This window comes from Urocampus carinirostris, chromosome 2 (assembly GCF_059441175.1).
Source record: "Urocampus carinirostris isolate Australia breed hairy pipefish chromosome 2, RoL_Ucar_1.0, whole genome shotgun sequence".
Lineage (NCBI taxonomy): Eukaryota > Metazoa > Chordata > Actinopteri > Syngnathiformes > Syngnathidae > Urocampus > Urocampus carinirostris.
In genome coordinates, this window is record NC_142350.1 from 68,588,031 (window position 1) to 68,612,502 (window position 24,472).

Consider the following 24,472-nt stretch of genomic DNA (forward strand, 5'->3'; position numbering starts at 1 on the left):
CAATCGGAGGAGCGGAAAACCCAAGAGTGTGCTAGTAGCCGGCGAAGCTAGCAGCGCCATCTTGAAGCCAGAGCGCCGATTCCAATCGGGAAAAAGACAGCGCTCGGATTCGGCGTTTCCATCCTGCCTTCTTTTTGTGCTCCCGAATCCGCTTTTAAAGACATGGCCGGGACTCGGCAGGCCGCCGAGCGCTCGCTAACGACGTGCTAACAACAATAGCCTCGGCTAAGGGGGAGGAAGGGGGGAGGTTCGGGTCCGTTTTTTCTCCCCCTCGGACGGAGTTTGTTTATCTTCTTCCAGTCGGACATGTCAACTTCCAGCCAAGGTCAAGTCACACAAAAGTCTTTTTATATTCGAAAAGAAATGTTTGGAAAGTTTGACGTCGTTCCCTGCACCTTTTGTGCCAAACGGACACTTTGCGTGACATCGGCGGATGCTACGTTAGCTTCCGTGCTAAGCTAAGAAGGGCTTGCACAATTCACAACATTTGATCGCTTTCCTTTCACATACTTTTAATGACAATCTTAGAAATGCACTATTGAAAACCTTATTGTTTGGAAAAAAATAACTTCCATCCAACAATAATGCCGGTTATCGTGGAATAATTCTACACGTCTCAAAGTAGGACTCAGCTTTTAGATAATGGAAAGCTTGATGTCGATTTAAATTGAAATGCATTGTCTTTATTGTCATTGAGATCGATTTTGTGAAAACATTGTCTGCAGCGAGGTTAGACACGGCACTCCAGTGTATCTATGTAATAAAGCCTTTATTAAAACGACTGCTAGGATAAGAAGCAGAAAAAAATATTGACAACCTCGTGCATAGAGACTGGCCCAAGTGATAGAATAGACTAGTCGTTATTGTCATTGATATCAACGTTGTGAAACATTGCATGGCAAAAGATTGGACATGGCACTCCGGGGTAAAACATGTAATAAAGACTTTGAAAAGTCTCGATAAAAGGCATAAATCATATTTACATTACTAATGCAATGAGAAGTGTAATCACTTTTAGCAGCGAGAGAAATCCCCCAAATTGGTCGCAAGTTTTGCTTCGTTTTCATTGACACGCTGTTACTGACACTGACAATCTTATGATGGCACGATTAATAAACAACTTATGTCAACAAACAACTTGCGAGTATGGGTTCAAAGCAAATCAGAATCATATAATAGAATATTTCCAGCTTCTAGTGTATATATATATATATATATATATATATATATATATAGCTTTAATGTCATGATGTACTCGTCAATTGGGCATAGAGGCACAATTGTTGTACGCGGGAATTTACTATTTAGCTCGGAAAATGGACGGGAAATGTCTACTTTTTCAAACCCGCATATAATCCTAACATTACATACTTTCAAAATAACTGCAATTATTTGTCAATCTTCTCTCATATGAATCCATTTTTGTTGCTGTTAAATGTTATTGCACTATGGTTGTGATACACAGTTATTTTTCATTGCACTATTTATATAGTTTAGGTCAGTCTCTAATCACGGCATTGTAAATGGTCTTGCGTATTTACCTTTGATCTTGTTTTTCTCCTTAAAGTCTTTATTACATGTATATACCGGAGTGCCGTGTCTAATCTCTAATCTACAATGACAATAAAGATAATTTAATTGAATAAATGTCATTTTGGAGAAAATCAAATGTGCGTTGCAACATCTAAACATCACAATGTGCATTTGATTTGTTGTTCTGTGTTGTATTAGAACAAGAACTAGAATTGATTGTCGTGGATAAGAATGAAGTAAACATTGTTTAGCAGGAAATGTCGCACTAGGATGAACACGTAATAAAGTCACGCAAGAGAAATCGCAGAATTCGAAAGGTCTTGACCGACTGTTCAGATCTCCAGTAAGTTTTAAAACAGATGTGGCTGTTTAAAGTTTGGACATGAAAATGTTTTCCATATTTTCCATTCTGACAGACGTTTAACACATTTTACTAATTGCAGCATTTGCAATATGGAGGCAGCTGGAAAAAATGGCTGAATGTTTTTTGTTCAACAACATCAGTCATGGAGGACGATAGAAGTCAAAGGATTTACAGAATTAAAATGATGAAGACTGAGCACAAGGCTTTATATTCTGGCCTATTGGTATTTCTGAAGAATGTATCTTGCAACTTTCATCATGAGCTGAAGATCGGACTTACTAAAAAGCCTTCTGCCCCTTGGGTGAAGTATACATTTGGTGAAAATGAGGAGAAACGTATGGTGTGGGACGAAATGCTTTGGTCACCATTCGATTCTCCATAATTGCGATTCTACGCGTATTGCTATTCGAGATAATTGATCATTAAGTTCATCCACTTCCCGGACAATAAACAATGAAGGATGTTCAAACGATGCACATCGGGCTGTCAGTCAGCCTAGAAGCTGTCATTTATTTCAACTGAGACGATGAGAACATAACATCATGTACACTGTCCAACAGGTTTACAGACACAAAATGCCATGAACTGAAATGTCGACGTAACACAAATGTGCTCATTTAATGATCCTATTTACAGTTAATACTGTAATATGATCAAATAAAACCGAGCCTCTAGAAGAAGAAAAAACGGCTCAAGTCTAAGCTATCAAATTTAAATCAAGATCCTTCAACATATTTTTGTTTGCTTTCCCGCATTTTTACGTACCGGCTATGACGTCGCAAAAATGGATTCTGGGGAGAAACATCGATTTCAACAATCCTCAAAAATGAAATCACGAAACATAATTGGATTGATTTTTTTTTCCTCCCACCTCTAATAAAGACGTGTTCTCAGGTTAAGGAGTGTTTCATCACTCATTCTTGAATGATCATGTGCACGAGCTATTGTCACAATTGTGACGCTCTTCCCGTATGTATGGACTCGACTGCGTATTTCTGTTGCATCCCCAACGTTCGTCTACTCTGTAGAGTTTTTTTTTTTTTTTTTTTCAGTCACCAATGGAAACGTATCAAAACCGGTTCTCGAATGATCTGAACCATTGGCCTTTTGAATAGTTTTCTGTCATCCAAATGCCAAAGACGGGATTGTGGCTGAGCCCTGAGGTCCGCCAGAAACTAACGTTTCATTTTTCCCCTCGACGTAGGTTTAGATATGGTGGAGGCAGATTTGGATCTGGGGGCCAGCGGGGCCCAAACCAGCGGCGGGGCCGTCATACCCAAAGGGAACAAGAGAAGAGCGCCGTGAGTCCGACTTCATTTTTATAGAACTTCATTTATTTCTAAACTATCAGCTACAAATGTATTGCCATTGATAACAACATAGTGAACATGGAGCGCAACAAGATTAGACGTGGTACTCCAGAAGAAACACGTAATAACAACTCAGAAGAGAAAAAAGGTAAAAGAATTTCAAGATAAACAGGCAAAAATACTGCCAATGTTGTGATTGGGGATTGTAACAATAGTGCAATGAAAAACCAGCGCAATAACAATTAAAAGCCACAAAAGTCAATCAAAAAGTTTCCATTTTCAATGCAACTGACAAGGTATATATCGTAAGTTTTATGAGCTTTTTTAGAGTGGCTATGGCCCGAAGAGAAAATAAACCGACTCTGGGCCTCTTAGTCCTTTTCAGACACTGAATGTGTCAAATGCATGGCCTTTGGGCCGAATGTGGTCCGCTTCATCACTTAGGTGGCCCATACCCGCTTAAAACATCTGAGCGCCTAGGAATAAATGGTTCAAGACTGCTTTGGACAAAAAAAAACTACATTTCCTACAATGTCTGTTGACTATGATATTCACTCAGTGCTTCTGCATGCCAGCATTTCCATATCAATGCCAACCAGTGGAATTGAGAAACAATCCCAAAAATGTCCCAGAGGATATCGTTATCTTTAGATAGTACCGTATTTTCTGGACTGTAAGTCGCCCCGCATTATCAATGGCACCAGCCAATAAATGCATAATAAAGAAGGAAATAACATGTATAAGTAGCACCCCCCTCTGGCAAACTATGGAAAAAAAACTGCGACGTGTAGTGCGGAAAAACGTGAACATATTTTTTCAATGTAACTGTAATGTTTGTGACTTGCATAAGAAGCAATACATTCAAAATGAGTTGACATTAAGGAATAGTTCTATTTAGGTGACACCAGGCCCTTTGAGGACAGCCATTACTCTAATGTAGCTCTCAGTGAAAATATGTTTGACTCCTCTGCTTTAAGGGAACTGGCCTGTAGAGGGATGGGCACCACCAGCCTGTACTTGCCCAAGACACACGCCACAAAACGGTGTCCCTAAGACCCTAGTGGTTAGGGCATCCACTTACCTAACCCCACTCAAGTGCCTCATAAAAAGACGACAATATTGTAAAAAAAATGTGAATGCGGCGACCTGACTTTGACGACGTTCCAGTCGAATGCAAAAATCTTCAGCATCTGATATTGGATTTCAAAAAGATTTTTGGGGTTGTACAACGCGTCTGTTTTTTTAATCGGTGCCCTTTTCGGCTTTCAGCCCCGATTTTGACGATGACGAAGGAGGCAAGTTGTTCAGGTACTTTTACTCTCGTCTTTTGCCTTTTGAGTGTTTCCGTGGCAACCGCTTGACTCCGTTGCGGCTTCTCTCAGGTGTGACGATGACACGGGAGGTTCCAACGACAAAGAACGCTTCGCTAGGTAAGGCCTTTGGGCACCTTTGTCTCATTTCTCTCTGGCTTTTGCCCCTTAAGGTCAGAATCATTATTGGAAAGAATGCCAGTATTGATTAGCATTTGTGCATTGTCACTTGCACTTTTATCATTTAGGTCTGTTTTTCTTCAAAAGGTCGAGAAGGAACCCCCCGCCAAAAAAGAAAATTCGGTTACAGTGATAACCCAGTGAAACAAAAACCAGAGCACACGTGTCCGTCTTTAAGCGGGTTTTTGAAGAAGATCCACGTTTTTTTCAATAAAAAGTGTCCATTTCTGATGGAGTTCTGCTTCTGAAGCTGTTGAGAGCAGTGTTTCTCAACTGGTGGGTCGTGGGCCTTTGCTTTGACAAAATGATGCTAAGAAAAAGAAGAGAAAGTCTGTTACACTTCTTAGATAGTGGTAATGCCCTGTAAATGCCAGTTGACAGCTGCTGTTTCACGCCACGGAAAAAGACCGCTGAAGTTTGTTTAGACGTGTCTATTATTTAACCATTGGCTGTTGCTGTATTGCATGAGGAAAAAGACAAACTACAAAGGCTCAAAGTGACCATGAAACCTCATTTGCCAAGCCTTTTCTTGGCTTAAGATGGCTGACCATTATTTCAGCTCTCTCCGGGTGTGCTTTTTATTTGTCAAATACATGCTATGATTTTCTATCTCAAACCAATCTTTTTTTTGAATGCTAGGAAGCGCTGAATAATCTGTCCTTTTAAAGGGAATAGTATTACCTGAAGTCGTCTGTTTTGCTGGTCATTTTGTTTTTCAAAAATGTGATTCTGCTCTTTCTGGTTTTAACTGTATAATCTTTTCACGCAAGGCGTTTTAGAAATGGAAATGTGTTCTTGATTTGGCTGGCTGCTTGTGTTTAGGGTGGGAGGCTGTGTGGGTCCTGAGTCAGACCAGATGAGAATCACTGTTACAAATGCATGCGTCTTGACTTGCAACACTCCTTCTGGGTCACTCACTTGCAACTCCGTCAGCTTCCACTTTGTAATCCCCTCCTTTCTCCCTTCTCTCTTTATTTCTTTCCACAGGCTCACTCTCTTTTTTTCGCTTTCTTGTCACACATACGGCCCGGAAACCGCTTTCTCATCTTGATTTGCTTGTTTTTGATTTGAATTCATTTCACGGCTACCTCTTCCCTAGAGGCAACTCGCCTTCACGCATTAACGGTTTGCCGCCCCATCTGGCCCCGTTATCTCTCCTGCCCGTCCCCCCCTTCCAGGGAGAACCACAGCGAGATCGAAAGGCGTCGGCGCAACAAGATGACGGCCTACATCACCGAGCTTTCGGACATGGTGCCCACCTGCAGCGCGCTAGCGCGCAAACCCGACAAGCTAACCATACTGCGCATGGCCGTCTCGCACATGAAGTCGCTGAGGGGGAGCGCCAACGCCAACCCCGACGGATCCTACAAGCCCTCCTTCCTCACGGACCAGGTCAGAAAACGTTTGCCGTCTGCGCCTTTTGCCCAGTCCCGTTAACGGGTTGGTTGACCTTCCTGAAGCACTATTGACCTTATGTCCAAGCCCTGCTCTCAAACGCCACGAGCCATTCACAGTGAAATGCATCATTTTGGTGTTTTTTTTCTTACATTTTAAACTTGAAAAAGGTCAAACGGTGTGCACGGGGTACATCCTGAGAGGCTGGGCGACGGGGTGTATTTTTTACCCTTGGCTAATACAGGATCAGCAAACCAACCTGAAATCAACGGGGCAAATTTCAGCACAGAATTTCCGATGAAAATGTCTTGAATTTTACTCTTTTTATTTTTCTGATGATTTTTGCAATACACCGTGCTTTGACTGTACCCAGAAATAAAGAGATACGTTAGTTGTTTGAAACACACAGACAAAATGGCTACCGAGTGTCTGGGCTAACATTATAATGAGGTCATTCTCTCCCACAATTTCTAGTTGATCAGTAATCCTGAGTGTGAGCATCTAGGGTTAAGATAGGGCATCCCATGACATGAGACTTTTGTCTCTTCTCTTCCCCTTTCCCCATCGCCGTGCGGAGAAATGGGACAGTCTTTGGGTCCTTTTTGGGACTTTTAAGTTCCATTCCACATAAATACAAGCGGCTCATTTCTTCCCGCGATTGTAAGTTGGTCATTAACCCTGAGTGCGGGTATCTAGGGAGAAATACACGACTTATCTTTCTGAAATGAAGCTGGTGTCCTGGCGGTGCTAGAGTAAGGAGCAAAAATGACGTGGAGCGATGGGATTGAGCAGTTGATATCATTATCTAAGGAGCGGATGGGTTTTGTGAGTCCAGGAGCTGAAGCACCTGATCCTGGAAGCGGCGGACGGCTTCCTGTTCGTGGTGTCGTGCGAGACGGGCCGAGTGGTCTACGTGTCGGACTCGTTGACGCCCGTCCTCAACCAGTCGCAGGCCGACTGGTTGGGCTCCTCGCTCTACGAGCAGCTGCATCCGGACGACGGCGACAAGCTGAGGGAGCAGCTGTCCACTGCCGAAAATAACAACGCAGGTCGGGAGCGCCTCGCCGCACTTTTGCCCCGATCCCGGAGTCTGACGCCTCCGCTTTCTGGCCTTTCAAAGGGAGGATGCTGGACTTGAAAACGGGAACGGTGAAGAAGGAGAGCCAGCAGTCGTCTGCCAGGATGACCATGGGAGCCCGCCGCTCCTTCATCTGCCGAATGAGGTGCGCTCTCTGCTCTCGACCCGTCGGGAGACATTAGCGGCGGGTTGACAAATCTTCCAAAATGCTGCGTAATCGAAACCTTTTAAAAGGATGCGGAGTTCCTCGTGATGGGGTGTCAAAGTCAAACAAACGGAGTGCCCGCTCATAAAATGGCCACAAGCCTAGGGTGGGACTGATCAAATGTTCAACCGTTTTAAAATGAGGTATATTGTCCAACGAACCTAGTGAAAAGTTAAATGATGAGTAGACACTGAAAATGGAAAAGACATGATGGGTTTTGAACTTGCACGGAGATAAGAAAATACCCTTCCCCATTTTTATCCTTAAAACATATATGTGTGTGTGCGTTATACAAAAATAAGTTCAGTACTTGCAACTTAGTTGTTTCTCATCACTGTCGTATGGTAGAAAATGTCTTAATTGCGCGTGTAAACTGATCTGCCAGCTGCATGTTCGCTGCAGGTCGGCGGGCTGGTTCTAAAGGTCATCCGTCGGGCGGGATGTGGGCCGCGATTTTGACGTATAAGCACAAATGTGGCGTTTGCTGACGTGTTCTCAGGTGCGGCTCGTGTCCGGTGGAACCCATGTCCATGAACAGACTCAACTTCCTTCGCAATAGAAACAGGTGAGCTCAAGCCAGACCTTAAAGAATCTAAACTTTGCGCACGCAGCGCCGTTTTCATCTCTGTTTTTGGGAATGTCGGAATCAGGAACGGTTTAGGTGCCGCCAAGGAGGGAGAACCTCAGTACGTGGTGGTCCACTGTACAGGTTACATCAAATCCTGGCCGCCTGCAGGTAGGCACCGTTCAAAACATTGACCTCATTTAGCATTCTCCAATTTGGATGGGCCTTGTAGTCTGGTGTGCCTTATGTATCCAAAATAAACGACAAAAGAATAGTTATTGAGGGTGGCCGTATATTCTGCTGGGCCTCATAGTGTGAAAAATACGGTAATTGCGTTGCTCCGAACACGACTCTTTAAGAGATTATAAAATACAATTTTTTTCCCCCCTCTATCATGCAGATATGTTGCAAAATGTTCCACGCGCTAGGAACTCGAGAAATTTAGTCTCAAAGTTGACTGATTTTGCCTCATATCCCCTAGAGCTGTGATGTCACCGAATGATAATAAGGATACGTAAGAAGGGCGGCTTCCATTGAAAAACAAACAGCGATCGCGTCGCGCTCATTTCCACTTGGAGAATTTGGAACATTGCTCATCGTGTCCGAATTGCGGGTTTTGATTATTCAAAGCTGCGTGAGGTTAGTTTACCTTCCAGCATGTACCGTGTGCTTCCTTTGATGTAGGTTATTGTGACTTTTCCTTTGTGTTTTTTGCCACTTGTCTTGCAATGAAAATAAAAACTGTCCAGATAGCTCCCTGTTAGCATACAGGCTAAGGCACCCAGTTTTTGTTTGGTCCAGTTTAGCCCCGTTAGCAGTAGCCATGTTAGCTGGCTAGCCTGCTGCAGACATAGTGTATTTTGTTTCCGTTTTTCCCTCCATCGGTCCCGGTTAGCCCTCTTTAGCAGCCGGCTAGCCTGCCGCGCTCATTTATTTTGATTTATTAACGACAGTGTTCTTTTTTTTCTTCTTTTTTTTCCCTCCCGTATATCCTGGCTGCTTACTGCATGTTACCGGTTGCCCAGCGTCCCGTTTTTCTGCCTATCCGTCCCGGTTAGCCTGCCGTGTATCGGCTGGTTTCGCCCCGGATAGCTCTCCGTGTGCTTTTTTTCCAGTTGCCCCCATTATGGCCGCTCGACACCTGCGACACAACACCTAGGAATTCTCCACAAAAAAACCAACAAAACTGCTTAAAAAACTCGTAACCTATCCGACCAGTTGACACGTAAACGGATAGGGTGACTGGCCTGCTAGGGGGCCAGAGTTACCCCGATGACGTCAAAGCTAAGGAAGTTAAAGACGAGACAGGCTGACTTCTCTCAGAAAAGCATCGGAATATACCGATGAAATGTACATATAGATACTATGCCAAAAAAATGTACTGTTTTTGTTACATTTTGTACGTTTTCGAATTCGTGTATCCTTTAAGTAAGACGACTGTGTGTTTCAGGAGTGTCCTTGTCGGAAAACGAAGCAGAGAACACCCAGGGGAGTCGCTATTGTCTGGTGGCCATCGGCAGACTGCAGGTGGGAAAAAAAAACAGGCCGAAAAGAAGCTCCGCTTTGGATGCGGACTCTGATTCCCTTTTTCAAAAGGTGACCTGTTGCCCGGGCGACACGGACGTCAACAGCATCAGCGTTCCCGTCGAGTTCATCTCTCGACACAACTGCCAGGGCGTCTTCACCTTCGTAGACCACCGCTCCCTGGCCGCCGTCAGCTACCAGCCCCAGGTACCGCCGCTTCTCAAAGGGAAACGGTTGACCACTAGGTGTCACTGTATCGTGTCGTGCAACGCAAATCACTCGCTTAAAAGCACAAGGGGAAAAAGACAAACAACGGAGACTCAAGAGTGACTAAGAAAACATCCAGATTTCAGTTTTGTTGTTTTCTTTGATAAGTCAATGTTTCTGAGGAGACAGTGAGCGATAGAATAGTTGACCCCCACATGTCACTGTATTGCTTGTGAAATCGAAAATGAGTGCCGCAAACAACAAGGAAAAATATGGAGACCTCAAGTGGCCAGGAAAGCAACCCTAGAATGTCAGAATTTTTAAACAGGTGGTGAGTAGTAGAATAGTTGACCTCTAGATGTTGCTGTATTGTGTTATGTAACTGAAAATGAGCGCTATAAAGAACAAAAAATTCAAACTACGGAGACGCACCATTTTTCCAAACACTCCAGACATGAAAAGAGAAAAAAAAAATCAAAGAAAAAAGAAGGGAAAAAAATGAAAAGAGACAGAAAGAAGACTGTAAAAATAAAAAGGGAAATGAGAAAATAACTATAAAACAAAGAATATAGAAGCAGAATAAAGAACAAAGTCGAAAATGAAATAAAAATAGAATCAAGAAAAACAAGATTAAGAACAGAAAAAAAAATTGAATAAAATACAACATCAAAAAGGAAAGGAGATAAAAGGAAGAAAAAGGAAAAACAAGATTCCAAACAGTAAAAAGAAAAATAAGAACAGAAAATCAAAAAGGAAAGGAGATAAAAGGAAGAAAAAGGAAAAACAAGATTCCAAACAGTAAAAAGAAAAATAAGAACAGAAAATCAAAAAGAAGAAAAGCTAGCAGAAACAAAAGATGAAATATTGTAAAAAGATAGAAAATTGAGTAATGTAAAAAAGGGGCACGAAGAAGAAAAAAATGAGGGTGGGGGGAAAGGGCATACACAAGAAGGGGAAAAAAAGACAAGTTTTGGTGGTATGGTACCCTTAGCAGCAAGACGACAGACAATGATGCCAGCCACCTCTAAGTGAGTCTCATGTCAATTAAATACACATTTCTTTTCCTACAAGTATTTAAGTAAATGCATGTTCAGATGGTGATTTGTGGATTTTTGTTACCCACATCAATATTGATTTTTGGGATTCATGCACTGTTTGACCTCCAAACGGTACTAAATAATACACACTCTGCATTCTGAAACTGGACAAATGATGTGTTTTTTTTAGGAACTGTTGGGGAAAAATATTTTGGAGCTCGCCCATCCCGAGGACCAGGGCCTCCTCCGAGACAGTTTCCAGCAGGTACTTCAAACTGGTTCTCGATTGGCGGCAAGTCGGCTCCCTTCTAGAGTCGCTTAGTTTGCCAACTCCGCATCACGAAACAAAACGCTCGCATCACTATGTCAAGTCTAACGTGTCCCCAGGTGATGAAGCTGAAGGGCCAAGTCCTTTCGGTGATGTTCCGCTTCCGCTCCAAATCCCGAGAATGGATTTGGATGAGGACCAGTTCCTTCACCTTCCAGAATCCTTTTTCCGAGGAGATCGAATACATCATCTGCACCAACGTCAACGTCAAGTCAGTCGCCTTTCTCCTTTTTCCTATTTTCGCGGATAGAAACGGTGCAAAACATTTGTGTAACTGCCTGTGTGGGGGCGGGGGGGCATCAGAAAGGCATCTCAGGACGCCCTCGCTCCCGTCCCATCCCCCTCCTCGGGTCAGAGCGTCTCAAACGGCCCCCGGGGGCCCGTAGCCAGCAGGTGAGAGCAGTCGGCACCAGGTGCTAGCTTAGCGCTTCCCGGTGCGGGTGTTGGCCACGATGCATGCCGAAGCGTCAGGCGAGGGTTTTTGTTTTTGCGGTCGATGGGTAAACCGGAGTTTCTGCGGTGAGCGGTGGAGGGTTCTCGGATCTCCTCTTTTGTGCTCGGGGGTGCGGGGATTCCGGCCGAGGTCGGCGTTCAGTCCGAATTGACGCCCCGGTTTCCTTTCGTAGGCAATTGCAGCAGCAACAGCAGCAGGCGGAGCTGGAAGGGGGCGGGGCCAGAGACGCCATCTACGAGGCGGGACTCTCGCAGGTGGGCTACCTGTCCGACTCAAGAATACGCCGCTTCTTTTCATGTACCCTGATGCGGCCCGAAAGGCATCATTAAAAAGGATCTGGAGTATAAATTGCATTCATAAATGTGTTCGATCCAATCCAACACCAAAAGCATACATGCCGTCACTCATAATGACTCGATCCAAAATGTAGGTGTCACATTTGACCCGAATCCGTCTATCGAGTTAAACGTTAAGAATAGGACTGGAAGAGCTTTTTTCCATTTTCGCAAATTCATGCGTCTGTTACTATAACGTACTACTCTCCAGTCTCCCCAAGTCTATCATCAAAAGACTGCAGACAGGTTTTTAAAATTTCGACCCAATTTTAGCTAACCTGCTAAGCCTCCTTTGTCAGTTTAAAATGTGATTTGAAGGTTCTGTGGCTATTATACAAAATTCTGATGCACCTGCAACGTCCGTTTTGGCTGAAGTTTTGAATTTTCTCCTGCCCTCATATAGGTTTTAGATCAGGGGATGGTGTTCTTATGATTAGGGGGCAAACAAATATACAGCACCTGGCAATTTCAAATAAAAGAGAGCATCGGGCTGAATGAGTTTGTACGGTACACGAAGGTAACGTAACGTTATTGACGTGCCTGTTCATATCAGTAATTGACATGACATTCCGATAACCCTGGCATAGAGAACATGCTAATATGCTTACCAAAATAGCAGTTTCGCTCCAAATCACTCGATCCGATCAAATCTTCATCCTCGCTGTCACTTTTAAACAATTCTCCAAACTGTGCGCCGCGTCCACGTCCGTCAGATTTATTATCACCTCGTCATTTCGCTAAGTATTTGCTCCTGTTCCGTTTTCGGCTGCATTTTGTATCGTTTGCATCTTGTAATGTGCAGAATGTGATTCTTTTCGGTGTGGTTTTTGTTCAGCCCCTTCTCGGTTGTTTTTATGAATTACCGGCAACGTTTGAAACGATCAACGCGGGCCTAGAGCGCCCTCTTGCGGTTTCGTGTGAAAATAACACGTGAAGTGATATAATAATGTGTTAACAATTTCACACATGATTCTCCCCGGAGTATGAGTCGCACCCCCGGCCAAACGATGAAAAAGACTCCAACTTAGTCCAGAAAATATGGTATTTGTTGTCATTTGAATAAAGGAATATTCTCACCTTGACCATGACCCCTTTGACCTCCAGTAGACGCTACAGGTTCCTTAAAACAAGGACAAAGAGGCACCAAAAATACAGATAAAAAACAAAAGGTGAAAAACGAGCGCGTCTAATCTGTTTGTAAACCGTGTTCACCCCGTTGTAGTGAATGGCAATAAAGACGATTGTAATCGCAACGAATCCCTGTCCGTTCTCAGATTCCTGCGCCACCGCCGGCGTCCGGGCCGGAGCACGGCAAGAGCCTGGAGAAGGCCGACATTTACCCTCCCCTTTTCCAAGGTCGTAGCAAGGGCGCGACCCCCTCGGCACCCGTTTACGCCGCCCCGGGCAACAACTTCAACGCCGCTCGCAACGACGACGCGTACAGGTTCGACGCCATCTTTTTTCCCGCGATGCCTCACTTTTCATAAGCGAGTGTTACGCAGGGGTGGCCAAAGTACGGCTGCGGGCGAGCTACGGCATCCCGTCACACTTATTTATCCGGCCCGCCAAACGAAAATGTTGCAGACGTAATAAGAAGTATGAAATGCTACCCGTAAAAGCACGTTGATTTGGTGCCACTCTTGTCCGTAATGTCCCCAACATGCAATGAGCTAGCCACATATTTCTTCACTCGATATTTGAATCAATTTCAATCTGCGATTGGCTGGCAACCAGTTCAGGGTGTCCCCCTGCCCACTGCCCGATGATTGCCGGGATAGGCTCCAGCACCCTCGCGACCCTACTGAGGATAAGCGGTGCAGCTGATGAGATGAGAGATGAGATATTTTAATCATGTATTTATTTGAGTTATCAAGATATTCATGAAAATGAATGAGAAAGACCCTTCTGACCTAGCTGTATTTCAATTTGATTTTTTCAATCCATAAAATGGGACACATTTATTTCTTTGATTCAATTGGGAGCATTTCAAAACAATATGATCAAATGGTTTATTTCTCGAAATATAACATGTCCTTGTGAATGTCTGCATGTTTTTTCCTTCATAAATGCATCCCGTTGCTGATATACTCAAAAGAATAACGTCCAATTTCTTGTAATTTTGTATCGTTGCCTTCAGGGAATGTTAAAAATGCCCTGAAATTTTAGGCGCCTTTTTGAAACGGCAGCAAGCCTATGAGAAAAATTGGCCCGTCGTTATCGTTCGACCTCATGTATTGCCAAGAAAATACTAGATACCAAAAATCAAATCTGCCTTTTGAACCCTTATGCGGCCCGCCACTCGATACGTTTGCCCACTCCTGTAATAACGCGATTGAGCAGTCAGATTTTCAAATCGGCAAGAAGCCGCAAGCGCCTCGGCTCCTGGGCGTTTCCGAAGCCCGGCGCTCCTTGTCACTAAACGCGCTTTCTGCTTTTTCCACCCGGCGCAGGCCGCCGGATACAGCGGCGCAGATGGGCCGGCCGCTCCATTCGGCAGGCCAGATGTTGGCCCAGATGTCGCGGCAAAACGGGGGGGCCTCCTCCTCCGCCGGCAGCCCCCTTCGCGGAGGACCGCCGGCACCTTGGCCTGCTCCCGGAACGCCCGCCGCCACGCACTTCAACAATCGGGTAACGACAGCCGGATAGCCCGCGAAACGTAGCTCGCCGGTCGGGGCTCGACTTCTAACGGACACGTGTTATCGCTCCGCTTCTCTTCTGATCGTTACGAGCTGCTGATAACAGAGAAATGCATGTCAAACTCGTAGCCCTTCGCACCGATCGCTTCACTTGAGTCAGTCTTGGGAAAGTTTGTACTTTTCGGAGTACAGGTCCTTCTCCAAAAATATGCATATTGTGATAAAGTTCACTATTATCCAAAGTGTATTGATCAAAATGATCAATTTTATCTATTTTAGAATCATTAAACACCAACTGAAGTATTTCAGGTCTTTGACTGTTTTAACATGAATGATTTTGGCAAACCGCTCCTAAAAAATACAAATTCCTACCTCCAAAATGGGCATATCGTGAAAAAGTGCTCTAATTCAGCTACTGACCTAATCTTCTGAGTCAAGGAGTTAACTCCACTTGCCGGCAAATGATTTCTGAGGCTGTTCAAAACTCCCAGCCTGGTTCATTACTCGAAAGTCCAATCGTGGGTTAGTCTGCTGACCTGACTGCTGTCCAGAAGGCCTCCATCGACACCCTCAAGCTAGAGATTAAGACACAAAAAGAAATCTCTGAGCCAATAGGCTGTTCCCAGAGGGCTTTATCAAGGCACCTTAGTGGGGAAAAAAAGTGTGGCAGAAAACGCTGCACATGCAAAAGAGGTGACCGGGTCCTGAAAAGTACTTCTTCTGAAGGAAGACTGTGGAGAAGGAAATGCCAAAATGCCTTAGGTCCAGTGTCAAGTACCCACAGTCAGCCATGGTCTGAAGCGCCGTGTCATCTGCTAGGTTTTATCAAAGGCAGCTTGCTATCGGGAGATTTTGGAGCACTTTGTGCCTCCATCTGCTAGAAAGCTTGATGGAGGTGACGATTTTATTTTTTAGCACCCCCTCACAGTGCCAAAACCACTGGAAAATGGTTTACTGACCATGGTGTTATTGTGCTCATTTGGCCTGACCTGAACCCTATTGAGAATCTGTGGGATGGAGGAAGTTCAGAGACACCAGAGCCAACATTTGGAAGAGCTTAATGCCTCTATCCAAGCACCCTGGGCCTCCATAACACCTCAGCAGTGCCACAGGCTGATTGCCTCCATACCACGCCGCATTGAAGCAGTCATTTCTGCAAAAGGATATTGAGTGCACAACTGAACATCATTATTTGAAAGTTGACTTTTTTGAATAATAAAACACTTTTGTTATTGGTCGAATGAAATACGCTAATTATTTGTCATAGGGATTCTTTTTTCCTTTACTATTTTTTCCATAATCGTCAATATTAAATGGTAAATATTTTTATTTATTAAAACAATAAATGACTTAAACTTTAAGTTCACTTATGTGTAAAGATTCTAAATGATATGAAAGTCTAATGTTTCTCATTACATTACAAAAAAAAAATGAACACTTCCAATGAAGCTCATCCAAAAAATGCTCTCGTAGTCACCCTATTATAGAATTCCACGCAAATACGGACGTGTTACATCCAGTCAGTCCGACCGTGTCAACTATCCACCTCGAAACACTCGATGATGCCGACGGATCAAAAACCATCCGTCCGCAAGCATTCCTGCGCCAATCGATTATTTTTGTCGTCATCGGTTCATTGCGCTCCGAAACTGCCCAATAAAAATAAACGGACCCGTCAGATGATTTCCAATAATGCCGCAGGCCTCTGACCTCCTGACTGACACCACTTTTGCCCAATTGCAAGCTTTTTTTTTTCCCAGTCCTTATAGTCTGGGACATCCTACGAGCGCCCCTATCGTAAGGGTCAAACGTAAAGATAGGCAGCTATCGCCCCAAGATAGGGTCAATTATTGAGAGAAGGAAAAAGAAAGAAATTGACGACGAGAAAAGGAAAAAGCCTATTTGAAAAAGGCAAGAGAAAAACAGTTCTTAAAAAATCAATAAGAGAATAACAAATATTATTGGGGGAAAGAAGAAAGGAAGGCGTAAAGAAAAATAAAGAAACTCTTCACAAAAAACAAGTAGGATAATTCTATCGTTTGCTCCCAGGTGGCGCCGCAGGCGGGAAAGAGCACGTCTCCGCCGTTCACTCCGATGGGCGGCTACGGAGGCGCCGCTTCCGCTTCTTTCGGCCAAATGGCCGCCGGGGCCGCCGACCCCAACGCCGCCGACAATTACCCGCTGATGGACGCTCGCGCCAACATGGACGCTAACAACTACGGTAGGCTACGTGTTTGTCGATCGCCAGCTTGCTCGAATCCGCCCCTTCTCCCAGGGGTCTTAACTTCGAGGCCGGGGTCCGGGGGAGGTCGGGCCGAACGGACTTTCCCACCAAAACCTTACGCTCCTAAAGGGACACTGTTTGATATTTGTCCATTAGATGTCGCCGCTCACGCGTCTAGCGCAACCCAAAACGTAGGCCACAAACAGAAAGGGAGCAAGAAGCAATCTTCTCATTTTTAGCCAGCCTTTCTCAGAGAAAGACAAAGACTATGAATACAATATAGGGGAGAAGAAATAAGAAAAAGAGGTCAACGTGGAAGACGGGAACAGAAAAAAATAGGAAAATTGCAGGGAAAAAAAAAGAATTAAAAAGACAAAAACAATGCAACTTATTTTTTGTCTTTTTCTTGTCCTTTTCTCTCGGGTTTTCTTTTAGTTTTTAAAAATGATCTTTTCCTTTCTCTTGTATTTCTCTTTTTGGCCCTTTTTTTCTTTTATTTTGTGTTTCTCTTTTGTTTTTAATCTTCCTATTTCTCTTATTTTCAAAAGTTAGTGAGGTGCGTTTCAGTCACTTTGAGTCTTTGTATTTTGTCTTCCGTTGTGCTTTTAGCACTTGTTTTTTCGATGTCACGACAGAATAGAGCGGCATCTAGTGGGCAAATAATACACACTGTCCCTTTTAACTTTCATATGAAGGTGGGGGCCTCAAACGATCATCTTTTTTTTTTTTGCTAATGAGAGGTTAGTTTACTGCAGTGCGGGCGGCGAAACAAATCCTTACCGTGTCCAGTACTGATCTGGCGAGCAATTCCGGCTGCAGTGCGGAAACAATTACCCGTTGGCATCCTCGGCAGTGACCGGTCCTCTCTTACATTTGTCATCTGAGGTTGACTTGAATGAGTTTAAAAGAGCCAATCTTCTTGAAATCACAGATTTGGAACGATCACCGATGTCTTGCTATGGCTGATAGGGTCATCCTTTTGGTTTTCCGGCGGACAACCTGCCGCCGGAGGATTTCAGTCCCTTTAGAACGGCCCAGTATCTGCAAAAGTCCGACAAACTGACCGTTAGAACGGCGTTTATCAAAAAGGTTCCGGACCCCGCCTTAGGAGTCGGGCGAATCTGTGTGCCGCGCAAAGCCGATAACCTCCGCAGCTGATCACGTGACATTGCTCGCATCATCGGCGATGCGGGAAATTTAGAGCCCCCGGGATCGATCCGACGTGCGAATCCCGTCGCGGTCATTCAATTATTCACGTTCGATCGGGGATCGACCGATACGGGTTTTCGGTGCCGATACCGATTATTAGTCTCACCGGGAGGCCGATAACCCGTATCTGGAGCCGATATTCATTTGCTGTAAATGTTTGAAAATTATTCCGAGAAAGTTTTAAAAGTGCAAAAAAAAACCAAGAATATTTGTTATAAATCCAAATCGAACATTTAATAGTCCGCCTGTTTGAGGGTTACTTTCTTTGTTCACTTCAAGGAGCCAGCTCAACGAGTCGCTACGTTCGCAATGTCCCGTCGTGAGCCGGCTCCCGTCGTTCACTCGAACCTTTACGTCTGCCCGTATGAATTTTGAGCTTTTGACACAGTGATTGTCACTCTCCAGATAATCCGCAGTCGCAGTTCCCCTCCAGGTCAGCGGAGGCAGTGTGGAACCAGTGGCAGGGGCAGCAGCAGGCCAGCGTGGAGCAGCCGCCGCCACACAACCAGCAGGACATGTTTACCGTAAGCTAGACCCCTGTTTTTCAACCGTCGCGGTACCGTGGGAAACCATCCGTCCTGTAAGAATTTGTATTTTTTCGGCTCCCAGAGAGCTTGAAAATCGCCGAGATAGACCGTTTTTTTCTAAGTGGCTTTTGATTTTTGGACACAGCACAAAGAGTCACTTCAACCACTAATTAAGCAAAGGAAACAACACAATATTAGCACCAGCAATATAATACTTAAGGATGTGGCCAAAAGAGCTTTTGAGTGCCTATTCTGTTTTTTTCTCGTAGAAGAAAACAAAAACATTGACCTTACCCAACTAAAGGAAAATTAAAAAACAAACAACATTTCAAACTTAGAATACACGCGGGTCTTGAAAACCATTGAATCTTAATGTCGTTATTTCAAGGATCGAAAAGGGCTGGAATTTTGGCTGCTTGTGAAGGCATGAAATTGTTGCCACGTCGCTCAACACGTCCGCTTCAAAACGATGTCGACGTCGCTCTCTGGCGGCTCGGCTTAGCCTTCGAATTGCGTCGCGACCGCAGCTGGCATTCGTTTGTACGTCCTTGTCCTGTGAAGCGCCGTCGCCCCCTACAGGACAATGCGCGTGCCACGTCTAAACAAGACGCTATGAAACGCGGAGAAGTGCGAGAATGACCTATCAATTCTGGACATTTATTATGGGCGAGGAAGCGTTTCCCGGCGGTAAATGGTCACGGGGAGAACTTCCTGCAACTGAAAACGGAAGCTACAATCTAGCGTCATTTCGAAAGAGAAACGGATCTCCGAAACAAATATTTGAGGGATTTACTCCAGATCTAGAAAATCTTACGTCTCGATAAACGCACACGCAAGATCGAAAAATCACATATGACAGATGAAGTCGTGGCTCTGCAAAATACACGATTCTCACCAGATTTCTTCTTTTGAATGCTACCGGATGAATTTGGCCTTAAAAAGGGCTTGAATTTTGGATATATTTCTCTTTCTAGGTTCTAGATCAGGGGATGGTGTCAGAATAGTCTGTAGTTTGCAATAGTCTTTGATTCGTGCGGCCTTTTGAGACTCTTTGCAATGAAGGGCATCACAAATAAACAAGACTTATATTGTTCTATACAAGAAGTAGGCAAAAGGAATGTAGCGTACATAATAGGATTTGTATGGAATGTGAAGAGGTGAACATTTTTAAAAAGAGGAAGTCTTTGCAGGACGTGTTATCCATGCTGGAGCAGCCCGGCAACTTCAACGGCGAGGACTTCGACATCCCCATCTACCCTTCCTTTAGCCAGTGACGCGCCGCGGGTAAGAAGGAAAGGAGAGGAACGACGGCCATTTTGTCGAGACGAAGCGCCAGGCCCGAGACGGACGGACCTCGCTCCCGAGGGCCTTTTGGCTTCGCTTTCTATTTCTTCCGTTTTTTTATAAGACGTCTCAGGAAACGGCACACTATTATCACTCTTTGTGTTTCCCGGCACGCTCCCTCGCACCCGCCCTCTTCTTAAAGGGACCGTGTGTAATATTCGACCTCTAGATGTCGCCGTGTCGTGCCGCGCTATAAAGCACAAGGGAGAATACAAACTACGGACGCCGCGGTTTTCAGCGTTTTTGCCTTTCACGAGTTTTTGGTGTGTTTTGGGGGTAACCTTGGAAGCGAGATGGCCGACAATCATTTAAGTGTCTTTTATTTTGAACCTTATCTTATGTCAGTTCAAATGTCTTGACCTGTATATATATATTTTAAAGGGACATTGTGTCATATTTAGTGCCTCCCGGTAGTACAAAAAAATATGAATACTAGGCAAAAAAAAGGTTCATGTTGATGGAGAATTTTGTATTTCTTTACCCGGAGGTCGCCGCCGTGTTTGTCCGGGACCTTGCTGCTACGTTGCGCTCCGCGGCGCCACTTTTTCGTCGGCGTGAGACGACGGCGCCGTCGAGGGGTCAAATAGGACACGCTGGGGATTTCAAAATGCACATGTATTCCTACTTATTCCGCAGTGTTTACTTTTTCCACTAGGAGGCACTAAGTGATACACATTGTCCCTTCAACGGCGTAGAGCGGAACTTTCGAACGGCTCGATGGAAAAGATGGTCGGTGACGTCTCCGAACCGGGACCGTATTGCTTTTGAGGCGTGCGTACTCTACGTAGACGATCCTCGCGGCGATGCCACGTACCCCGTTTGAGAACTTTCTCGAGTGGGCTAAGACCAAACGAGGGCGCTCCGTCCCATTCTTTGACCGGAGAAAAAATGGGTCGGCCCGCGACCAAACTTTATTCTTTATGCAGTTTGTTCACCGTGTGGCGCCGCGCCGAAATCCGCTCTATTCAAAAAAAGAGCGTGAATGTCACCGAACTGACGTTGGCTATTTTCCTTTGTTTGTAGCGCTCTCTGCTCATTGTCTTTATTTTGAAGTCTTTCCTACCGTGTCCACTTTACACACACCATGCTGTCAATGTATATGACATGTACAACACCTTGTTTTTTGGAATAAATGGAGATGTCCATTCGAAAGGAGTCGAGGGCACTTCCCGGCGAAGGACTCGGCAGATCCAGAAAAGCCGCCCGAGGAAGGTCGAAAACCGGTCGCCGAGTTCCTAGGCGGTCTGACTCGACAGACTGCGCGATAAATCAAGACCACGTTTTCAAAAAATGATGCCGGTGCCGCTGCTCTCAGTCTTCATGGTGGTGTGTGAAGCTTCAACGCCCCCTACTGGTCGCGCCCAAGAGGGACCGCTCTGCTTAGAGAATCGGCTCTTTCGGGTCCCAAACGCCTGCCCAGAAAGATCTATTATCCAGAATTGTAAAACGTGAATTATTTTGTCTTTTTACGTTTTTCATCAAAATCTAGCCGGAGGTACAAAACAATTTTAGCCTTTGAGGGACTGAACAAATGTAAAGTCGAACAACTTCACCAAATCCCTGAAAATGGCAAAAAGATCAAATACGAATTCAAAAAATGAAATCTTCAGTGCAATACAGAAATAATCAAATGCAAAGGAATGAACCGTTTACAGTTCTATTTTTGCCGATTTCGACGCAGATCCTTTGAAAAACGCAAACATATCAATGAAAATAAATAGAGAGTGCTGATCTTTCGCTTTTAAGATTGTAAGACTGAACGCTCTCTGCCTCGGAGCAATCGATATCGTTGGAATGAGTCCCTGTCCTGTCTGGCTCATTTTTCTGCCTTTTCTACATACACGACTTTCTTTGTCTCGCCTACTAAACTCCATTATTTGTCAACACTTTCCTTCTTTGAAAACAAGTGTGACATATTAAAGCTGCTCGTGCCTCGTTGAAGCAGATTGGCAGAATTCGCGTCAGTTTATAGCAGCCCGTCGACACAAAGAGCTCAAAATAGCACAAAAGTATTTGCCAGCAGCAAAATATCGACTTTATTTTAATAATAATAATAATTTCCTTGTATTGTCATTCTGTGTAACAATGTACACAGAACGAAATGTCGATTGCACCTGACCCGTTGTAGCGAGCCGATGCAGCCGCAGCCAACAGAGGGCGCCGCCGACCACTTTTTAAGTCTTAGGAATGACTCGGCCGGGGCGCGAACCACCGATCTCCCAGTCTCAAAGCGGGCGCCTTACCATCTAGGCTACTGAGCTGGTATAGTCACCCAAAAACAGAGTCTGGATTTCTTCCTTTGAAAGTGCTTGAATTTGGCTGTGAAAAGGGGGTGTGAACCCTGTAAATAAGAGTTAGTCGGTTTTACTGGTCAGTAGCCGCAAAACGGCACGAGTCATCGATTACTAAGATGCCAAAATGTCATTGCGCAATTGTTTCGACGTACTTCGAGGTTTGTTTTTATTGTCGTGAACATCAAATGCCAATGGCGTATTCTTTGCTTTCGCGCAAGAATTTCATCAAATCAAATATGGGTTCACGGTCGAGGACGCGACTCTGGACAGCTTTCCCCAGCGCTGAGGGTCCCTGGCCTGCAAAGTGGGTGCCGGTCCATTCCTCGATGTTGTCGGCCCAGTTCTTTTTCAGTCTTCCTCTTCTACAAAAAAGCAAAGTTGGTTTACATCTATGAGATTTTTTTTTCTTCAAAATGATACCGTGTATTTTATTGAAGTTTTCGCAGATGCTTGAAAACTCTTCAAAAGCATTGAATTCATGACTCTAATAAAAAATAAATGGGAACACATTAATAAGAGTTGTATTTGGTTAAACTACAAAGCGAAAGGAAAAAAAAGTCGTTTTTCATGCTGCGTGATGAATATCCTCCACGAATGTAATAAAAGAGTTCTTTGGCATGAGTAGTTATCGTCTAGTTTGGACCGAGGATCCACTGACTTTTGTCGACGTCCTTTTCATTTCTTTTTTTTCCTATCGAAAACGGAATTATTTTTTTTTTCAGATGGAAAGTTTTCACCCGGACCAAAATGAGATTCCAAAAGAAAACTGAATAAACATTTGTTTAAAATTGCCTCGTGCGTGCGTGTTCCTCGTTGAAATTGCAAAAGTCTTGAATTGATCTTGCCTTAAGCTGGAAAAGTACAGCAAAGTCCGACCGAGTGGTACAGTTTCATTGCACTGTATAGGTTCGTACATGTGCCCTAAGTCCTTGAAAATGCTTGAATTTAGAGTGAACTGCTTGAAAACGGTTGGCATTGCCATTTTCTTGAGTCGTTGGACCACGCAATCTATCAAGGAAAAAGGTGAGAAAATGACGGCGTTGCGCCCGGCCTCAGTCATTATGGCGTTTTCATGTGAAGCGTTAATGCTCCCTACTGGTCGTACCCAAGAGGACAGCTCTGCTTAGAAAACCACCTCGGCTCACCGAGAAGAGTCGGCCCCCAAGCGGCTACTTAGAATTTTTGGGGAACGATGTAATAACGATAATAAGACATGATGCACCAAGATATATAGTAAGTCATAATTCCATTTGTTTTGCAGGGGGGCCCGGGAAAACGCATGAAATGTAAATTAAAATATTCACAAATCTACAAAAGTATTTTGTAAATTACAGTACCATTTTTAGCTTTTTACACCGTCCATTATGCGCACCGCTTATCCTCAGTAGGGTCGCGGGAGTGCCGGAGCCCATCGCAGTGGGCAGGGGACACCCTCAACTGCTCGCCAATACACAGACAGACGACTCACTCGCGAGATTTGGACCAGCCAATTTTCACCCACACGCATGTTTTTGGAATGTGGGAGGAGGAAACCCCCACAAGCACGGGGAGAACGTGCAAACTTCGCACAGGAAGCTGGATTTGATCCCATGACCTCGGAACTGTGCCGCTGACACGCTAACCACTGCTCCGCCGTATAAAACAATGATATAAAGATTTAAAATGTGAATTCCTCGGCGCTATAAATGATCAAATGTCAAAGAACTATTTACCAAAGTATTTTACCCAATGTAGACACCGATTCTCGGAAAAACACGCAAAAATATGAATCGAGATAAGTAAGACAAAATGCAAAAGATCGATTGGAGGCTCCCTTTGATCCTTTTTTACATAAGACGTTCTTCCTTATTTGTCTTCCGTATTGAACTCCCCTATTACCCGACACCTATAAAGCCTTTTCCGTGTTTGTGAACAAGTGTGACCTTGCCAAGCTGTGCGTGCATTGTTGAAGCAGAGCGGATCGGAGCAGCTCTAAATAGCGCAAAGTATATGCTAGCAGCAAGAAAGCAACTTTTTTGGTTATCAAAGTCGAGAAAAATGTTCTTTTGATCGGCGCCGGATTTCTTGAAAGTGCTTGCATTTGGCCATTACAAAGGGTTGCAAACCCGGACTGTCATGATCATTTAGGCCAGTGTCAAAGTTTTACCTTGGACTCTTATCCAGACAGTCTTACCTTTTTTTTCCTCTTTAAAGTCCTTATTAGATGTTTACCCTTGAGTGCCGTGTCTAATCTCGTTGCGTACTCCAGGATGGTATTAATTGCAATAATGACAATTCAACTCGATATGCGTTCTTACAAATGTGACGTCATGAAATGCTTAGCTGACCGGTACACACATTTAATAGGCCAAATTGAAAGTGTTTTATGTGGTCATATCATGTTCATGCATGTATTTACAAGAAAACCACTATA

At 44.3% G+C, this 24,472-nt stretch overlaps 1 protein-coding gene across 2 annotated transcripts; it reads left to right on the forward strand.

Annotated features, from left to right (window-relative positions):
- Window positions 1-14: 14 nt before the first annotated feature.
- arnt (aryl hydrocarbon receptor nuclear translocator) lies at window positions 15-20,917 on the forward strand. Of its 2 annotated transcripts, XM_088327603.1 has the most exons (20): window positions 15-325; window positions 3,102-3,198; window positions 4,477-4,515; window positions 4,590-4,637; window positions 5,876-6,089; window positions 6,928-7,141; window positions 7,213-7,315; window positions 7,875-7,940; window positions 8,026-8,111; window positions 9,391-9,467; window positions 9,537-9,671; window positions 10,899-10,973; window positions 11,096-11,247; window positions 11,340-11,429; window positions 11,663-11,744; window positions 13,100-13,269; window positions 14,276-14,453; window positions 16,511-16,682; window positions 18,300-18,418; window positions 19,612-20,917. In XM_088327603.1, the coding sequence occupies exons 1-20, from the start codon at window positions 307-309 to the stop codon at window positions 19,693-19,695; spliced, it is 2,220 nt and encodes a 739-aa protein (XP_088183729.1). In that variant the 5' UTR covers window positions 15-306; the 3' UTR covers window positions 19,696-20,917. The 2 variants fall into 2 exon arrangements, with proteins under 2 accessions (XP_088183729.1, XP_088183730.1); XM_088327604.1 differs by lacking the exon at window positions 11,340-11,429.
- Window positions 20,918-24,472: the final 3,555 nt, after the last annotated feature.